The following is a 19216-nucleotide window of genomic DNA, read 5'->3' on the forward strand; positions in this document are numbered from 1 at the left end:
GTTAGCTTCAGTCTGGGTCATAAACTCACCATTATCTTTTCATTGAGTTAATTACCTTATTAACTTTCTCAGTCATTAACGTGGATGGCAGTCATTCTAACAAATTTTTGGTGAGGTAGGAGGAGTTATTAAACCCACCTGACCCCTGAGAAGCCAATGTCATTGGATTTCTGTTTACTCTCAGAAATCTTCATTGAGTTTCAAAAATTCCCTTGTGATTGAATGTATCCATTTTAAAGACAGATTAGCTTTCTTTACAAATAGACAATAAATGTATACTGATGATTCAGGGAAAGGGAAGGGAAATTAGACTTAATTACGCTGGCACAGAAACAGCACGTACTCGATGGGCTAAATGGCCTCCTTCTGTGTTGTAACTATTCCATGATTCATTTTATGGATCATAAAATGCTCTTTAAATGTATTATTGAATCTGGTTTTTGGTTCCTCGTTAATATCTCTTCCTTTAAATCGGAATTCACTTCTATTTCTTATTTCTTAGTTGGGGGGGGGGGGGTTGGGGTTGGGGTGTAGGTGATGTAAGACCATTTGACAGAGGAGCAGAAGTAGGCTGTTCAGCTATCGAGTCTGTTCAGCCATTCAGTGAGATCATGGCTAATCTGATAATCCACAACTCCATTTTTCTGCTCTTTCCCCAGACCACTTGTTCTTCTTACCTGATCGAAAATCAATCTCTTTCAGCCTTGAATATACTTAATGGCCCTGTATCCGCAGCCCTCTGCTGTAAGGGATTCTACAGATTCACTAGCTTATGGAAGAAAAAAATCCTCCTCATCTCTATCGTAACTAGGTAGCTCTTTGAAATTATTTTCTTTGCCCCTAGACTCTCCTTCAAAAGGAAACAACCTTTCTACATCTACTCTGTGAAGTCCCTTAAGGATATTATATGTTTCAGCCTCGCTTCATTAAAAAAAAATCCCTCCATACCTTGTGAACCTTCTCTGGACTGCCTCCAATGCCAGTGTATCTATCCTTAGGGGACCTAAACTGTTCACAGTGTTCTCACTAGTCAGTGGTCTGACTAGTGCCTTGTATGGTTTTATCAAGATTTCCCTATTCTTAGACTCCATTCCCTTTGAAATAAAAGCCAGCAATCCATTTGCCATCCGTATTTATATTCTGTAATGGTGCTATGTAAATACAATTTCTTGTTGTAATCAACAATAAATGAGTGTTGGATAAAAATGGAATAAAGTACATACAGTAAAAGGACAGGGCAGTACATGGAAAATGTGATTGAGAAACATCATCTAATTCATCAGATCCTTTCATGACACTTATTTCAGGTAAACCCTTCTAGCATAGAACACTAGGAAAAAAAGAATAGTTTCTTCAGAAATGTCCAATAATCACTAATCTTAAGGTAAATGATAGCAATACCAGAGCATTTATCTGATCCCATCTGACACGTTACACATCCTTACTCAGGCATGTGTATAATCCAGGGTAGCATTAAACCATAGATACCCCTCGTAAATCTTTTTAATGAGTTCTCTTCCAATTATTCATCCAAATTTTCTTTAATGGTTCACATGAACACAATATTAACGTTTTCAATCCTTTCATCTACTCACTGCACATGGACGAAAGCATTCTCTGTCGCAAAAATCTGAGGTTTATTATTTTTTTTATCCAATTCTGCAGTATCCTTCAAATGTTACCTGACAGTAAGGAATTAATGAGACACTAAAACCAGAAGTGTTGGAATAAAGCCCTAAAAGTGTTACTTGAGGCTGAGCACATTTAAACTCAGGTGTACTGACATGATAGTTCCAGGCAGAAGCTATCAATGTTTTCAACTTAGAAGTTAGAGTCACAATTATCTTAGTGTTATTGAGACTGAATGAAAAAAATATCCCTTGTGGGGGCACTGAAAAAGAGTTACTTTTGGGTATTGTATAAGGGATGTTTTGTTTGGAATTTATAAAGGACTGTTTGGAATTAATGGGACTATACTTCTACCCTGTGTTTAAAATATCTTTGTATTGCTGCTATAAATAAATAGTTTAGTTTATTCCTTTTGTTTGTTAAAACACTTCTGTTCTATTGTTAACACAAATTTTGCAACGCTGTGTGTTTATAGGTCAATGAGAGACCAACTCATTGAAGCTATAGCAAAACATGGTCTATCAAGCCAGATTTCAATGTGAGGTTTGACTTATCCAGCATTAAATTGATGGGATAATAACAATATAAAGACAGTGGCTACAACATGTCAGAGATCAAGAATCCTGATGGGAATGACTCACTCACCTTTTGACTTCACAAGAGCCTGTCCATAAGTTGGGAATGTGATGGCCTAAACTACAGTTGCCCGGATGAGTGCTATTCCAAAAACATACAAGAAGCTCAGCACCATCCAAGACAAAGCCTTGCTCCTGTTATCTATCAACTTCAACAATCATTCCCTCCACTATCAATGCTCAGTAATTAATTCGCATGTGTGTTATTATCACCCTTCGCATTTAGAACATTACAGCGCAGCGCAGGGCCTTTGGGCCTCGATGTTGCGCTGACCTGTGGAACCGATCTGAAACCTATCTATCCTACACCATTCCATTTTCATCCATATGTTTATCCAATGACCACTGAAATGCCCTTAAAGTTGGTGAGTCTACTACTGTTGCAGACGTTGTGTTCCACACCCCTACTACTTTGAGTAAAGAAATTACCTCTGACATCTGTCCTATATCTATCACCCCTCAGTTTAAAGCTATGCCCCCTCGTGCTAGCCATCACCACCTGAGGAAAAACGCTCTCACTATCCACCCTATCTAACCCTCTCATTATCTTATATGTCTCAATTAAGTCACAACTCAACCTTCTTCTGTCTCACAAAAACAGCTTCAAGTCCCTCAGCCTTTCCTCATAAGATTTTCTCTCCATACCAGGCAACACCTTAGTAAGTCTCCTCTGCACCCTTTCCACATCCTCCCTATAATGTGGTGACCAGAACTGTACATAATACTCCAGGTGCGACCGCACCAGTTTTGTACAGTTGTAGGTTTCAGTACTGACCATTCCCCTTTCATTATACAGGTTACTTCTAAAACATGAAAGCTGTAGCCTAGTCTCATCTGTTTATGTATAAACAAATTGGCCTCCCAATACCCTTTTCATCTCTGTACCAACCCAGCGAATTGGGAGCCCAGACTGTTTTACGACCCCTCTTAAAAATTGCAATGATGCAGTATCGTTGAGAAAAGGAAGAGCTTTTAGAGAAAGGACCAGCTTTGTGACAAAAGAGGGAGTCCACTGGTTTATAAACACTAACTTTAGATTGCCATTGATTCTAGAAGCAATTTATCACTCCAGCTCCACTTAAGAAGCAAGAAACTGTCCTGAGAAACATGATACAGGGGGCATTTTAACTGAAGATAATCTCATGTCATCTCCCAAGCTTTCTTCCTTACATGCTGATGATTTTCTGAATTAAACAAAGACCTGACAATATGTGCAGCAGTTGGCATAGAAACTCAGCCCCACGTTGGTAGCTGTCAAAGTTCAGCTATATTTCTACCCATCAAAATAATGAAAAGATAATAATAAAAGCATAATTAATTTCTTTAAGTGGATGGGTTTATCATAGATTTTCAGGATAAATTTTACAAGCTGGCAGTCCTAATGCTGAATTTTACTTGATGGGAATAGAGCTAATGTAATCAGTGTGTCTGATTCACAACTCCTTTAAACTTCCCAGTTGAAAAGTTTGGCAGCTTTAAAATTCAGAAAGGCTACAAGCGCTACTGTCTGATCTCTCTGTAGTCGAGGGAACATCGGTGCCAAGAAAGATAATTTGGATAGTTTGCCCTTAAATCTAGACATGCACAAATCTCTGCACAATGAAACTAATTTTTAAGAAAAGGGAATGTGATTCCAAAGATTATTAAAGTAGAATACAAGTGCATTTATGTTGTAAAACCTTAGTTTTTGAGGTGGTGGAAGATTCAGAATTAACTAACTACTGAAAATTAAACAACAAAGCAGGTGTTGTAACAATCATTTCTCTAAAATGACAAATACAAGTGTACAAATGAGAGCGTAAATTCAATCCTTTACATTTTCACTGAGTGAATGCTGGATTAGTCTCTGTTGTGCATCAGAGACTGGACGTGTGTCAGGTTAGCTCTGAGAGCTACGTTTTTCACAAAGTGTTCAATTTGATTTGCTTTCCTGCTGTTCATTGCTCAAGAATAGCATGAGGCAGAGAAGGTATGAACAAGCATAATGATTCTCTCTCCTGCCATGTGTGATCATCAGGATTAAGGCCAGCAGTAAACCATTCAGTCCATCGACCTGCTTTGCCATTCAATATGATCACAACTGCTCTGACTGCGACTTGCACACTTGCCTCTTTTCTGTAAATCTTAACCAAGAGAATTAAGATTGAGGTCTACTCACGACTGGTTATGTGTTGTTCAGTGTCAAGGGTACAAGCATTGTTGATTAGAAATCTGCTTATTTATTCTTCAATGTATTCAACATTCCAGACCCTATTACTCTCTGTGGGAAGATAATTCCAAAGACTAATGACTTTCTGAGTGAAGAAATTCCTTCTCCTCTCTACCTTAAATGGGAGACCATTTATTTTGAAACTGGGCCCCTAATTTTCAACTCTCCCACAACAGGAAGCATTTGTCAGCGTCTAGCCTGTCAAGCTCTCTCAGTATCTTATATGGTGCAATGAGATCACCTTTCATAGTTCAAGTCCAGTGTGACTTCTTCAGAATTTCCTTAGACTGTTCTTCGGAATCCGTTCTGAAGAAGAACCATATCTGGCCAGAAATACTAACTCTGTTTTCCTCTCTCTACAGAAGCTGCCAGACCTGCTGAGTTTCTCCAGGATTCTCAATGGAGAATTAGCTGAATATATTTTTCTTATAATATTAATATTATTAATATATTATTCTGTTGTGAAACACTAGCAGCAAAATTATCAAAGCAAAGTCTTACAGGGCCACACAGCAGTTACATAGCACTGTCCATGAGCCCTTCCCTGACAAATGTTTGGGAATTTGTCTGTGTCACCTCCTTTAATCAGGAATTTGGCCTGATTGCCATTGGTCTCCTTTCCCTTCCTCCATTAGTCATTAGCTCTTCATGAATAGCAGCATACAACAAGCAACACAATAATAGAAACCTCACTCTGTTATACTGTACTGATTGGGAGTGCTTTTGCCAGACTCAGCAAGGGCCTGCATTCTGCAGAAAAGAGAATTAAGATTGAGGTCATAGAGATGTCCAGCACGGAAACAGACCCTTTGGTCCAACTTGTCCATGCCGACCAGATATCCCAACCCAATCTAATTCCACCTGCCAGCACCCAGCCCAGATCCCTCCAAACACTTCCTCTTCATATACCCATTCAGATGCCTTTTAAATGCTGTAATTGTACCAGCCTCCACCACTTCCTCTGGCAGCTCATTCCATACACGTACCACCCTCTGCGTGCAAAGGTTGCCCCTTAGGTCTCTTCTATATCTTTCCCTTCTCACCCTAAACCTATGCCCTCTAGTTCCGGACTCTCCCATCCCAAGGAAAATACTTTGTCTATTTTTCCTATCCATGCCCCTCATGATTTTATGAACCTCTATAAGGTCACCCCTCACCCTCTGTCACTCCACGGAAAACAGCATTAGCCTATTCAACCTGTCCCTACAGCTCAAATCCTCCAACCCTGGCAACATCCTTGTAAATCTTTTCTGAACCCTTTCAAGTTTCACAACATCTTTCTGATAGGAAGGAGACCAGAATTGCACGCAATATTCCAACAGTGGCCTAACCAATGTCCTGTATAGCCGCAACATGACCTCCCAACTCCTGTACTCAATACTCTGACCAATAAAGGAAAGCATACCAAACACCTTCTTCACTATCCTGTCTACCTGTGACTCCACTTTCAAGGAGCTATGAACCTGCACTCCAAGGTCTCTTTGTTCAGCAACACTCCCTAGGACCTTACCATTAAGCGTATAAGTCCTGCTAAGATTTGCTTTCCCAAAATGCAACATCTCACATTTATCTAAATTAAACTCCACCTGCCACTTCTCAGCCTATTGGCCCATCTGATCAAGATCCCATTGTAATCCGAGGTAACCCTCTTTGCTGTCCACTACACCTCAAATTTGGTGTCATCTGCATTTATTCACTTTCATGTGTTTCAAGACATCCATCTCATCCTCCTCTATAATATGGATATTTTTCAAGATGTCACCATCTGTTTCTCTACATTCTATATCTTCCATGTCCTTTTCCACAGTAAATATTGATTCCATAGCAGACTGGTCACATGTTGTTCAGTGTCAACAGCACAAGGTTGGAAAGCCTTGGCTGAAGTTGGCAATGGGATTCTAAAGCCCAGACCTCTTTGCAACTGTCCAACTGCCCATTCGCAATTTACAATGAATCATAATCCCAATGTGAAAAAAGAAAATCAGAAACATTCGTGTTCCAAAATGCTGTAGCTTTCTCTTCATGACCAGTGATTACCCAAAACTGGCGTAAATGGCAACTCACCCAACTGGAAAGCTGGTAGCTCCAATCATTGAAGTGCATGTAAAATGGGAGACAGTCATGTTGGCCTTTTGTACAACTGCTTCAAGCCTCCGCAGTAACAGTTTGCCAACACAAGATGTGACAAGTGTACCCACACACGAAAGGAGCTTCGCACCACCATGCGGTAGAACGATACTGCTGCGTCATTTACACAACAGCGCTTTGCAATGTAGCTATTTCAGATTCCTTTCAAATCTGTCTTTGTTTGGAACACATGGTCGCGTCTTTTTATTCTTGTGATGCCTGAAGAGAATATCAGTATAAATTGATTTCCTCGTGGTAACCATAGAAACCTGATTTTTGTTATGCAGTTATAGCTTTTTTTCAAATACACACAAGAAAAGGAGATTCCTGATGGCATATTGTGTGAAGTAATTTCCCTTGAAACTTGCCCTTTTATCGCATGACTGCAGCAAACTAGGATTTGTGCCACGGGCCCATTTCAAGCTGACAGGCCAGAACAAGGGATAAGTAATAACAGAGAGCATTGGCACCACAGCTCTGAGCAAATGGTGCACACTGACTGGTGGTAAAATGCCAGGGTTTCAAACTCCTGTGGGCAGCTTCTATTGGTTGCTTGTGTTAACCCTGCCAATTTATAAATGGAAATTACTTGGGCAGTTTGAGGAAAAGATCCAGCCACCTGTGTCCTGAGACAGAAATACTTCAGGAATGAATGCCCACATGTCTGGTATTGCATTTAATAGTTAATGAACAAATCAGGGATACCGAACTCTAACAAGCTCCTTGTGCCTTTGTTGTAATGTAGTTGTAATCGTTTAAAACAAAACAGATGTTTCAACCCAATTTACACCCAATGAAGTCACATGTTTAAATTTAGTCATTTCCTAATGTAGAATGTGCAGCAGCAAGTTAGTTCCCAGCAAGCTCCCTGACAAAGTGCATCCTGCATTTTCCCTGCTCAGAAGACTCTAAATATGTGATTGCACTTATAATGTTAGTTGCTGCAATCAGGAATTTCATTTCCAGTTTTTCTCCAAGTTGTTCCCTATTTCTCTCTCTCTCGTTCTTCGAGCTCAATACTGGCTCTCTGTTTTTGAAGACAATTTGTCAAATTTATGAATTTAAAATACAGAGCTATGAGCAACTATTGGATATAGATAGAAGATACACTGAAGAAATAATACCACAATTTAATTAGCACCTTGTAGTTCCAGAAACCAAAATCACTTCACTAACTGCAATCACTTCACTAATAACCTTTAACCCCCTGATCTTTTAAACTTTCCATTCTTCACACACAGTCTTCATTAAAGTAAGTTGTCTCTTCAGTTATCAGGAAATCTCCTTCTCTCATTGATGATGGATGTAGTGAATGATCAGGTCCGATTTTCCAATGTGCAATTCAGAAATTCAAGAAACACCATAATCTTTGGACAAACAACTCCCCTGTGGGCTTTTCAAATTCCTTTGGATGGGAACTGGACAAAGGTTGAGTGAACCAGGTCTCCTAGCAACTTGCACAGGGTCAGTCGTCTTGGGCAGATTGTAATCCTAGATAGAGACTGTGCTACAGGCCACTGTGAATCTGACTAAAATTTTGAACTGTCTTTTACACAACACTTTGGATGTGTTCGCTGGGCAGGTCCCAACTCTGAAGAAGGTCTCCTAACCTTATTGAACGCGGTTAGAAAATGAGATAAATGAATAAAGTACAGTAATTGCACCAAAGGTGAAACACTTGTTGGTGTGAAAAAGGAACTTATTCAAAGGATAAGAATGATCTCAGCACATCAATTTAAGTTTGAATGGTCAGTTTCTCTTGCCAATTTAAAAATATATATTTCACGGGGTGTGGGTCCACATTTGTTGCCCATCCTTAATTGCCCTTGGTTTGAGTTGCTTGCTAAGCCACTTCAAAGGGCAGGTAGAAGTCAACCTCATTGTTGTGGATCTGGAGTCACATGTAGGCCAGACCAGGTAAAGATGAAGGATTTCCTTCCCTAAATGGTAATAACGAATCAGATCGGTTCTAAGGAAATTCAGTGATAATTTCATAGTCACTGTGACTGAGGCTAGATCTGATTCCCAGATTTTCCTTAATTACATTTCATCACTTGCTATGCTGGCAGTTGAATCCATATCCCAGAGTATTAATCTGTGCACTATGTGTATTGCCAATACCACTTTGCCATCACCTCCCAGTGACAGAATTGGAGTGTCAGCCCTGCCTTTATTTCAAAGTCGGAAGAACATTGATTTAAACCCAAAACAAACACTTGGACCAGGGGTTTACTGCAGGATTTAGATCGTTAATGTTGGGACAAAAGTGGGATCCAGCATCTATCATGGCTGGTGGCAGGGATAGACTAGTAATGTTACTGGAGGCAGACTCCTTATTAGCTGCTTCCAAACCCTGCACAATTACAGATGATTGGCAGGTTCCTGGGGCACAAAATAATTTGTTACTTTTTTTGTCTGGTGGCTCCTGTTGAGGGTTATATTTTGATCTTCAGGGATCCTTTTTACAGAAATAAAATCCTTTATTTGGCAACACAATCGCATTACCTCCTGTATTTGTAACAAGTAATTGTACACCTAGAGAAGCAGCATTAGGAGGATTCATCAATACTTTCAATAATTGTGATCAGTTGGTTCAATTTAAAGCCTCAGTGTCCTTGGTAAACATGGTTTCTGTGGACAGCACAGTGTTTCAAGTGTCTTAAGACAATGGGAAGAAGTTAACAAAAAAGTTTTTTTTCCCTGAATAACTGATACATCTCCACACACAAGGTGCCATCCCCTTAAGCACACCTTCCAGATAGATGCAGTCCAAACCTATTTGTTTCTTTCACAAATGTAAAATGTTGGAAGATTTTAACCAGGAAGTTACTATCCTCTTTGCTGCATCTTCAATCTCAAGCTCACATTTTAATTTAACTTCTGACATAGAATCTCCTGAACATAAGCCTTAAACTAGAGGTTCCACATCCATTTGCAGGTAATCCATTACCGCTGTGATTTCAAGTTTTCTCCAGTTCATAGTTAGCTGAGGTGTTTCTTTGTTGACATATTTGAAGTTCTTTTCTCTTCTTTACAGCCGTACTGTTCCCCTACTCTCATGTAGCCTCCCTCTCTTTTCCTTCTTTGTAGTATCCCTCTGTCACTTAACATCAGGAATCAGGCATTTGCCCGAAACGTCAACTCTCCTGCTCCTTGGATGCTGCCAGACCAGCTGTGCTTTTCCAGCACCACAATCTCGACTCTAATCTCCAGTATCTGCAGTCCTCACTTTCGCCTAGGATAGGTGCATTAGTCAGGGGTAAATATAGGATAATGGTACAAGAATGGATGTGGATGGGTTACTCTTCGTGGGGTTGGTGTGGACTTGTTGGGCCAAAGGGCCTGTTTCCACACTGTATGGATTCTAATTCTCTCTTGGAGCCTTCCTCTAACTTCCACTTTCCTTGCAGTCTCACTCCCCTCCTTCTAGTTAAATAACCAGCAGTTGTTTCCGGTCTTCCCACCCCCCCATCCCCGTTACAACGCCCCATATTCCCCAGCTCATCTTTGGCTCCCTTATCTCTCCCCATCATTCTTGTGGCCGCCATGTCTCCCCCAGCTCCCCCAACTTATTTACGGCCTCCATTCTTCCTCCAGGCCTGTCATAGAAGTGCTGCCTTGGTTAAAAAGGCATGTCCTGAAGCCATTCCCTGGCCTCACGGAGTGATGGGCAGAATCACAACACATGGGTTGCCTCCTCCTCCTCCTCCCCCCAGCACTGGGAAGTCTCCATGGCAATGGGATAAGGAGTCATCTGATGCAGTTCCCCAAACTTTTTACCAGCTCCCCCCCCCCCCAATCAACCATCCAGTTCCCACTATCCACCATTTTACTGAATCATATAACCATTGAGCTCACAATTTATGTTGTCATTTTTTATGCATTTCTACATTGCTGGAGGCCTTGTTTCTTGGATGCTGTGTTAAGTTGAGGTAGTCTGCCTCCCTAAGTACTTTCATAGTGCCTGTAAGTAAATAGAAAACAACATTTATCACAAAACATGGTGGAAAAATAGGTGAATAGGGCATTAATTTAATTTTACCCCATATTGGCATAAACATAAAGCTTGGAGATTATTCCAGTTGTAGACCCTGGAATCAATCTTTTGGTCTAAAATTAATACAGTGGGCAACTTGCAATGGTTGCCCACTTTCAGCCCAACATGTTGGAGGATGAAATATCGATTGAGTGCCTGAACAGTGGGCATGATGTCATGGAATTTCTAGGCCACCATTTTCTCCAGTCTCCTTGATGTAGCGAATTGAAAAATCCACCTTATTTGGTTATGTCATGGAATGGAGGGCTTCCATGTCTTAACTTTGTCACTATGGATAGATGTTAAACAGGAGCCTGATATCTCTTCCCAGGGTGGAAGGGAGAATGTAGATGGTGGAGGTTGGGCACATTACTATAACTAGCCATTATGATCAGGATTCATTTTGATACCTTGGTGAGAGATGCATGCTTAAGAATAAATTGCCAATGTTTTTCAAAACATTCCTGTGGAAAATCAATGGGAAAACCCAAAAAGCATCACTGTTTAAGTTTTCGAAATTGCATTGTAAGATGAGATTCCTTTGTTTTTGTTTGTCTTTATAATGTCAGCAATGGGGGTTTGAAATTTTGACAGTGACTTACGTGGCCCTTTCTTTTATAGATGGATGAGATAAAGAGCAAAGACAGGGTCATTCTTGCCTTGGAGAAGGACCTTGGCGTTCAAACAGGCCACACTCAGAAGCTCATCCTTCAGAAAGAAGCCCTCGATGAGCAGCTGGTACAGGTGAAAGAAGCTGAACGCTACTACAGCAGCCCCAAGCGCGAATTTCCGAGTGCTGCAGGGGACACCTCCGACCTGATAGGGAACCATGTAAGAAGCTCATCGTATTTCATTATAATACAGCCTTTTAGCTGCTAATTGACTAAATAACTTTCCTCTCATTAATAACACTGTGTAATGACACTCATTGCAGTGTTCCTTTCACAGAATGGGAGAATAGAATGATTTCCAAATCTCCTTTGCCATTTAATGGCTGTGCGCGATCAGTATTGTGGTTCATCTCCTGACTGTGATCTTGAAGCTTTTCTTGATTTTTCCCAATCCTGATGTGCTGGGTGAAGAGGAATAGAGGAAGTGAATTTTATGGAGCTCATCTCCAAATGTTGTTTAGTTTCACAACCTAATTAACCTTGTCTTCAGCATCCCTCTTTCGAAAGTATTTGTTCTTTCCCCCCCTCCCCTATCCATTCAACCTTCCAACAACCTTGTAACCATGGCTTCCAGAAAGATTATTTGAATATTATTCTTTAATGGGGTTTTGGGTACACTGCCAAGGCCAGGAGTGGTTTGCTTTTGCTTTTCTGTCAGGAGGCACTTTGAAGCTAAATTCACATGTACACGAAATCTGATAAAGGCGGTAGATTTCCTATTCACAATTAACAGGATAACCTTTCACAACAGTCAGTGACAGTGTCAGTAGTGATGAGCATGAAATTAGCTTTATGTTTGTTCATTGAATTTTTTAAAAAGTTTTCGAATCAACCCATTCAGAGATGTTATTGCACACCTCTGGAAACCATGCAATGCCAACTCTACTGGAGTTGAACCCAGGTGTCCTGGCACAGAGGTAGAGCCACAAATTGTACTACTGTGCCACAAATTCCACCCACTGCTTTCTTGGAATCCCTACAGCGTAGAAACAGGCCCTTCAGCCCAACAAGTCCACTCTGACCCTCCGAAGAGTATTCCACCCAAACCCATTCCTCTACATATACCCCTGAGTAATGCACCAAATCTATACATCCCTAAACACTATGGGCAATTTAGATTCTCTACAGTGTGGAAACAGGCCCTTCGGCCCCACAAGTCCACACCAACCCTCCAAAGAGTAACCCACCCAGACCCATTTCCCTCTGACTAATGGCAATTTAGCATGGCCAATTCACCTGCACATCTTTGGACTGTGGGAGGAAACTGGAGCACCTGGAGGAAACCCACACAGACACGGGGAGAATGTTCCAACTCCACACAGACAGTTGCCCGAGGGTGGAATCGAACCCGGGTCCCTGGTACTGTGAGGCAGAAGTGCTAACCACTGAGCCACCGTGCCACCTCAATTTAGGATGGCCAGTTCTCCTAACCTGCACATCTTAGATTGTGGGAGGAAACCGGAGCACCTGGAGTTAACCCCTGCAGACACTGGGAGAATGTGCAAAACTCCACACAAACAGGTACCCCAGGCTGGGATCAAACCTGGGTCCCTGGCCTTGTGAGGCACCAGTGCTAGCTATGCAGCCACCATGTTTTGATGGGATTGGAAATACTGTTGCCAGAGCATTACCTGGGCCTTGCTACTACACCGCCATTACCTCTTTGAAAAAGTGCCATATATTAGGCTTCTCATCAAAGACCCACGGAATGTAAAAGGCCGTAGTACCAAGAGTATGAAATCGGCCTTGACTGAAAGTAATGGTGAACAATTGTTTCCCACCTGGAGTAAGGTATACAGTGAGGTTAGTATTGGGATCATTGCTTTTCTTGACCCATGCTAAATACCTAAGTTTGGATATACAAGGCATAATTTTAAAATTTGTGGATGGCATAGAACTTCGAGGAATTTGAACTGTAAGAAGGATAGTGATAGACATCAAGAAAATGTAGACTGGCTTGTGGGATGTAAGACACATAGCAGATGGTATTTGGTGCAGTGAAACATTTTGATAGGATGCACAAGGAGAGACAGTATAAAGGGCACAGTTCTAAAAATCCAAGAAGAGAGATAACTGAGGGCATATGCGTACAAATCATTAAAGCTGGCAGCGCAGTTTGAGAATGCATTTTTTTAAAGAATACAGGATTCTAAACTTTATAAGAAGAGGCATGAAATACAAATCAAGGAATTTCACTTGATCTTGATTACACACTGGCTCATCTTCAACAAGAGTATTGGGAAATTGTGCCAAATTGTGAGACTCCAATTTAGCAAGGATGTAACTGCATTGGAAAGAATGAAGAAAACATTTGTGAGATTTGTCCCTTGGGTAAAGGAATTCATTCATGTGAATATGTTGGAGAAGTTGGGGCATTTCTTCTTAGAGGAGAGGATGTCGAGAGGAAATTTGATAACAGTGTTGAAAATCAAGTTAGATCTGGGCAGAATCGACAGGAACACTTTCTCCATATTGGTGGAAATGTAGAGTCGCTTTAATGATGATAGCAAACGGCAACATGAAGGACATTATTTTTTACATAATTAAGATGTTACAATCCAGAATGCATCACTGAATGTTGCAGTAGAGTTAGATATAAGTGTAGCTTTCAAATGAATATTCGATAATTACCTGAAGAGAGAAAATTTGCACGTGTACAGAGAGAAAGTGAGCCAGTGGAACCAGCTGAGCGGCTTTGTCACATGAACGGTCTTTTTCTGTGGAGTAGCCATTCTGTGTTTCTATACTGCGATTCTATTAATAGATCTTGTTGGCGAACATTCACCAGTGATTGAGAAGTCAAGACAGCTAAGTATGAGATGATGATCAAGTCAAGCCATCTTAGCTATTCAAAACCAATATTGTAATGGACTATACAGCATCCCAAATAGCCCACTGTCTATTCAGGCTCTTGCATTTACGTTTTGAGGAGTTAAAACTGAGGGGAAATATTGAGATTATTTGGCTCCAGGTTTTTGTTTTACGTTATATGTAGTGATTATAGTAGTAATATCCAGTGATGAATATTAGCTCTTAATTATTTCTTTACGCGTTATATACAATTACTGAAAGTATCACATATTGTACTAATATGATTCACAAACAGACAATGTATTTGTAGGTGTTTCTTTTTGTTTTAAAAATAACACGAAATTTGCAATATTTTCAATTTGTTGTATTATTTACAGATTAAACCATTAAAGGAGCAGTATTCCTTAAAGGGGAACTTTAGTGTCAGGGTAAGTACAAAGAATGATGTGTACTTACCTTTACATTATTCCTTTGGTAACTGGACTAAGTGCCAGAATTACATGTACTTATTCCTACAATGATTATTTAATGTAGGATTAAGGACAGGATGCAGACTTACCTTAACATGGATTATCTTCCATTGGGATAAGTGCAATGCTCTGCATTTATACCAAAAACATGTACACCAATGCATTTTGTTTTGCAGTATATTTGCAACTGCTGAGTTGTTCTTAGAAGCACTGTGTATAACTCTTGTCTTAGAATGGATACGCTGTGACATATCATTAAATATTATGCTCACAGGTTCCCCACAAGTTGTCTCATTGTGAGGTTGTCAACCAAGTCTGTCCACAGAGAGTTCCCTCAGGTTTTCAGTAGATTCTCAGTCACAGATATAAATGGTGCGAGATACAGAATGAAGGTTGTCTACCATCCTTCCAGTGGGAGCTCAGAAAGGCAGAGAAATACAAGAACCATTGAAGAAATTATGCACATCATTTCAAAAAACATTGTTGCAGTCCCCTTACTCAGTTATGACCTTCCCTGCTATAATCAGTGTGATAAAGTTGCTATGCATTTGTCATTTGAAGATGTTTGGCATGGTAGATTTTAAATTAGAGCTTACCTACATGTATAAAAATGAATTTTAAAAAATAAAATATTAAGTGTGCAGGTAATCTGAAGATAAATAAAAATGAAGAAATAACATGTTTTTTTTAATGAAAATCAAAAGGAGGTGTAATATCTTTATTTGACTACTATGAGATAAAATAATTCAGGTTTAGAAGGTTGTTTGATGTGGAAAACCACCCTTAACTTCCATTTGCTCATCATTTGTCGATTCTAAACACTGTATTGAAATCTCTCCGTTGTCTGAATTGCTGCTATTTCAGTTCTCATGTTGTGGCTGTACAGGATATTGGTTAGGCCACTGTTGGAATACTGTGTGCCATTCTGGTCTCCTTCCAATCAGAAAGATGTTGTGAAACTTGAAAGGGCTCAGAAAAGGATGTTGCCGGGGTTGGAGGATTTGAGCTATAGGGAACGGATGAACAGGCTGGGGCTGCTTTCCCTGGAGTGTCGGAGGCTAAGGGGTGACCTTATCGAGGTTTACAAAGTTATGAGGGGCATGGATAGGATAAATAGACAAAGTCTTTTCTCTGCGGTCGAGGAGTCCAGAACTAGAGGGCATAAGTTTAGGGTGAGAGGGGAAAGACATAAAAGAGACCTAAGGCGCAACTTTTTCACACAGAGGGTGGTATGTGTATGGACTGAGCTGCCAGAGGAAGTGGTGGAGGCTGGTACAATTGCAGCGTTTAAGAGGCATTTGGATGGGTATATGAATAGGAAGGGTTTGGAGGGAAATGGGCCAGGTGCTGGAGGTGGGACTAGATTGGGTTGGGATATCTGGTCGGCATGAACAGGTTGGACTGAAGGGTCTATTTCCATGCTGTACATCTCTATGATTCTATAACTCTCCATCCAGAGACTGAGAGGAACACCACAGCACCCCTGGTGAAGCCCTCCTTTTTAGAATTAACCCTCTCAATTTCTCTGCCATGCTACTTTCCTCACCTTCAGCAGCCTTCTGGACCCCTACCTTCTCATCTCTATTCTCTTTCAGTTTATCTAAGTTCTCCCTTCTCCTGCCAGTTCCCTCCAAGCCTTTTGCAAAGCAATGGAATGATTAAACACAATTATCATGAGCTTTTTATTGCTTTATTAGAAAGCCAATTTATAATCTAAAATATATATTGCATCACCCTTGGCAATGTGTTCTTCACAGATGTGATAGGTTAGTTCACAAGTAGCAGTGTATGACACTGTGTATAGCTCTCTAGGGTATAACACTTCCTCATGAGGAGAAATATTGATCACGTCTTGCTGATACTGATTTAACCGATGCTGTTTATGTCAGACCTTAGATATTTTAAAACAATACATTTGTCTAAAACATTTTCATTTCAAAATCAAGGTGGACAGTACACATCAGACTGCATAAGCTACTTCTTGCTTAGGTTCAAAACATTTGGTTTCCTCAAAAGTTAAATGTTCTATTCCAGGTATTGCTGGAATATAGGAACAGGAGTGGCTTGTTCAGTACTTGGGTCTATTCTGTCATTTAACAACCACAATGGATTCTGACCTAACCAGCTATGATTCCACATAACTTTGCTATTAGCAAATAAAAATCCTTCAGTTTTTGCTTTGAAATCTCAATTGATCAAGTTCCCTTTCAAGGGAGAGCGTTTGGGATTTCTGTTAGATCTAGTTGCAAGGTGCAACATTGTCTTCTGCTGTTATGGTACATTTCCAGTGTTTTGACTTGTCTCAGTTACTTTTTTAAAATTTTACAATGTCAGTTGCACTAATGGTTGAGTGAGCATAGATTACCCAGTGCAACATTGAGTTATTTGGAGCAGGATATTCCAGGTTTGAGTTCCAATCTATTCTGAGTTAAGTGGGATTTAAACATTTTCAATAAAGACACTGTGTTGGCATTGAGGATTTCTAAGTAAGTTAAATTATAACGAGATTCAATAAGTCTTGACAGATTTCTGTAACTTAGTCTCAGAAAGACACTTTTTATTCAAGTGTGAATATGCGGTCGAAGTATGTTATAGGGCATAATGGGATGCAAATTGTGAAACCACAATAGCTGGACTGCATTAATTCTAATTTCTCATATTAGCACCTTGAAAACTGAAGATTTAAATACAGATTTACTTCTTTGGGGAGCTATTAGACCCCTGTACAGTAAATGAATTTGTGGTATATAGAAACACATGATTACACACTTCCAATGTGTTTAATTGTTCCTGCTAACCATTGTATTAGGTTGTCTGTGTAAGATCATCTATTAGATGAAGCTGTATGCTATAGGTCTTAGTCTGAGTCAGCCTCCAGCAGGGCAATTTTACCTGATGAGGCAATGCTTATCTTATCTCCTGTAACATTAGGGTGGCACAGTGGTTCACACTGCTGCCGCTCAGTACCAGGGACCGGATTTAATTCCACCCTCGGATGACTGTATGTGTGGAGTTTGCACTTTCTCTCCTTCCAGTGCTCTGATTTCCTCCCATTGTCCAAAGATGCACAGGTTAGATGTATTGGCCATGCTAAATTGCCCATAGTGTCCAGGAGTTGTAGGCTCGGTAGATTAGCCAAGGGAAATGCAGGGATGGGGTGGATCTGGGTGGAGTACCCTTTGAAGGGGCCTGCTGTGGTCTCGATGGGTCAAATGGCATCCACATGTAAGGATTGTATGATTGTCCAAGAAACTGGACGTGGGTATTATTGCTTTGAAGATTACTATCTATAATGTACATTCTTCAGGCAAGTAAGTGTCTGGTCTAATATTAAACTATTTGTTTATAACAGAGGAGGATGCATCCAGTATAGTGTGATGCTTGGTGTAAACTGGAGTATGAGATTTCTTTTTAGCGTCAGGTCACATGCTAGTCATGTGCAGTGATGATATCATGAGCATGGTTCTAAAAGATAAACTGACATCCAGTTAGTGAGCCCCCATATGCCAGGTCCCTGACAATAAGAACACATTCATTTTTGGCTTGTTTCCATTGTTAAATTGATGCAGGATAGGATCACTTTGCCTGAAAGGCATGGCTCAAAAGTGTATTTGAAACAGACTCTAAGCTTCCTCTAAACAATTGGTGTGAACAGAGACATCTTTCTGCCTTCCACTAATGATTCCCAGATGTTGACATTGCCCAACTGGTCAGTCCAGAAAAGAGGAGAGAAGGGAAGGGGTGAATCAATGAGAACTGATAACAATTCTCAGGATTAATGAGGTCAGAAGGAGCACTGGCCTTTCTTCCTAGTACCCCATGACAGAATTTTATAAAATATTGTATTGTTTTTGGCACATTTGCTCTTGGAGAAGTTGCACAGTGCGTGATTTACACAGTTAAGCCCAATTTCAAGATTCAAGAGCAGCTTCTCCCCTGCTATTATTAGACTTTTCAAATGTTAATTCTGATCTCGCTCTCTGCACCTTCTCAGTGTCTGTAACATTGCATTCTGCACTCTGTTCTGCTACCCTGATGCACTTTGTATGGTACGATCTGCCAGTACAATACAAAAAAAACACTTTTCACTGTAATTCAGTACATGTGACAACAAGAAATCTATCAATGAATTTCAGGAAAGGGTTCTTAAACAGGCATATATCATCTCAATCTCATTGCACAGCATTTGCACCTATTGCCTATTTAAGGCGCCTGTCAGATGTGTGTGAACATTATACAGGAGAGTAGGGGATAGCTATCATTTAAATGCCCTTGAGATGAGGATACTGAACCACAAAATTACTCCATTTTTTTCCCATAGTTTACATGGAAAATTGGTGTAACAGGGACCGATATTTTACCCTCATCTACCTCAGGCCCTGCTGTTGAGGAAGCATTCATCTCATCACTTTTATACTGGTACCTAAAGACCACTTGCTGTCTAAACCACTGTACACCCTCCTGACCTTTTGGAAAAATTAAACTGCAACCATTTTGCTGTAACTATGATTATATGTTTAGATTGGGAATCAGTTTAGCTCAGTTGACTAGATTGTTGGTTTACAGAGTGGTGTAATGCCAACTGCTTGGGTTCAAATCCCATTACCAGTTAGATTATCATGAAGGAC

At 40.3% G+C, this 19216-nt stretch overlaps 1 protein-coding gene across 1 annotated transcript in view; it reads left to right on the forward strand.

The window, feature by feature from the left end:
- Positions 1-19216, forward strand: part of LOC132833424 (janus kinase and microtubule-interacting protein 1-like) — a 272965-nt gene that overhangs the window by 202656 nt on the left and 51093 nt on the right. Inside the window, exon 5 of the mRNA XM_060851673.1 lies at positions 11258-11467. Within this exon, the coding sequence (XP_060707656.1) occupies positions 11258-11467 (210 nt within the window). The remainder of the gene's footprint in view (positions 1-11257; positions 11468-19216) is intronic.

Source organism: Hemiscyllium ocellatum, chromosome 36, assembly GCF_020745735.1.
Source record: "Hemiscyllium ocellatum isolate sHemOce1 chromosome 36, sHemOce1.pat.X.cur, whole genome shotgun sequence".
NCBI lineage: Eukaryota > Metazoa > Chordata > Chondrichthyes > Orectolobiformes > Hemiscylliidae > Hemiscyllium > Hemiscyllium ocellatum.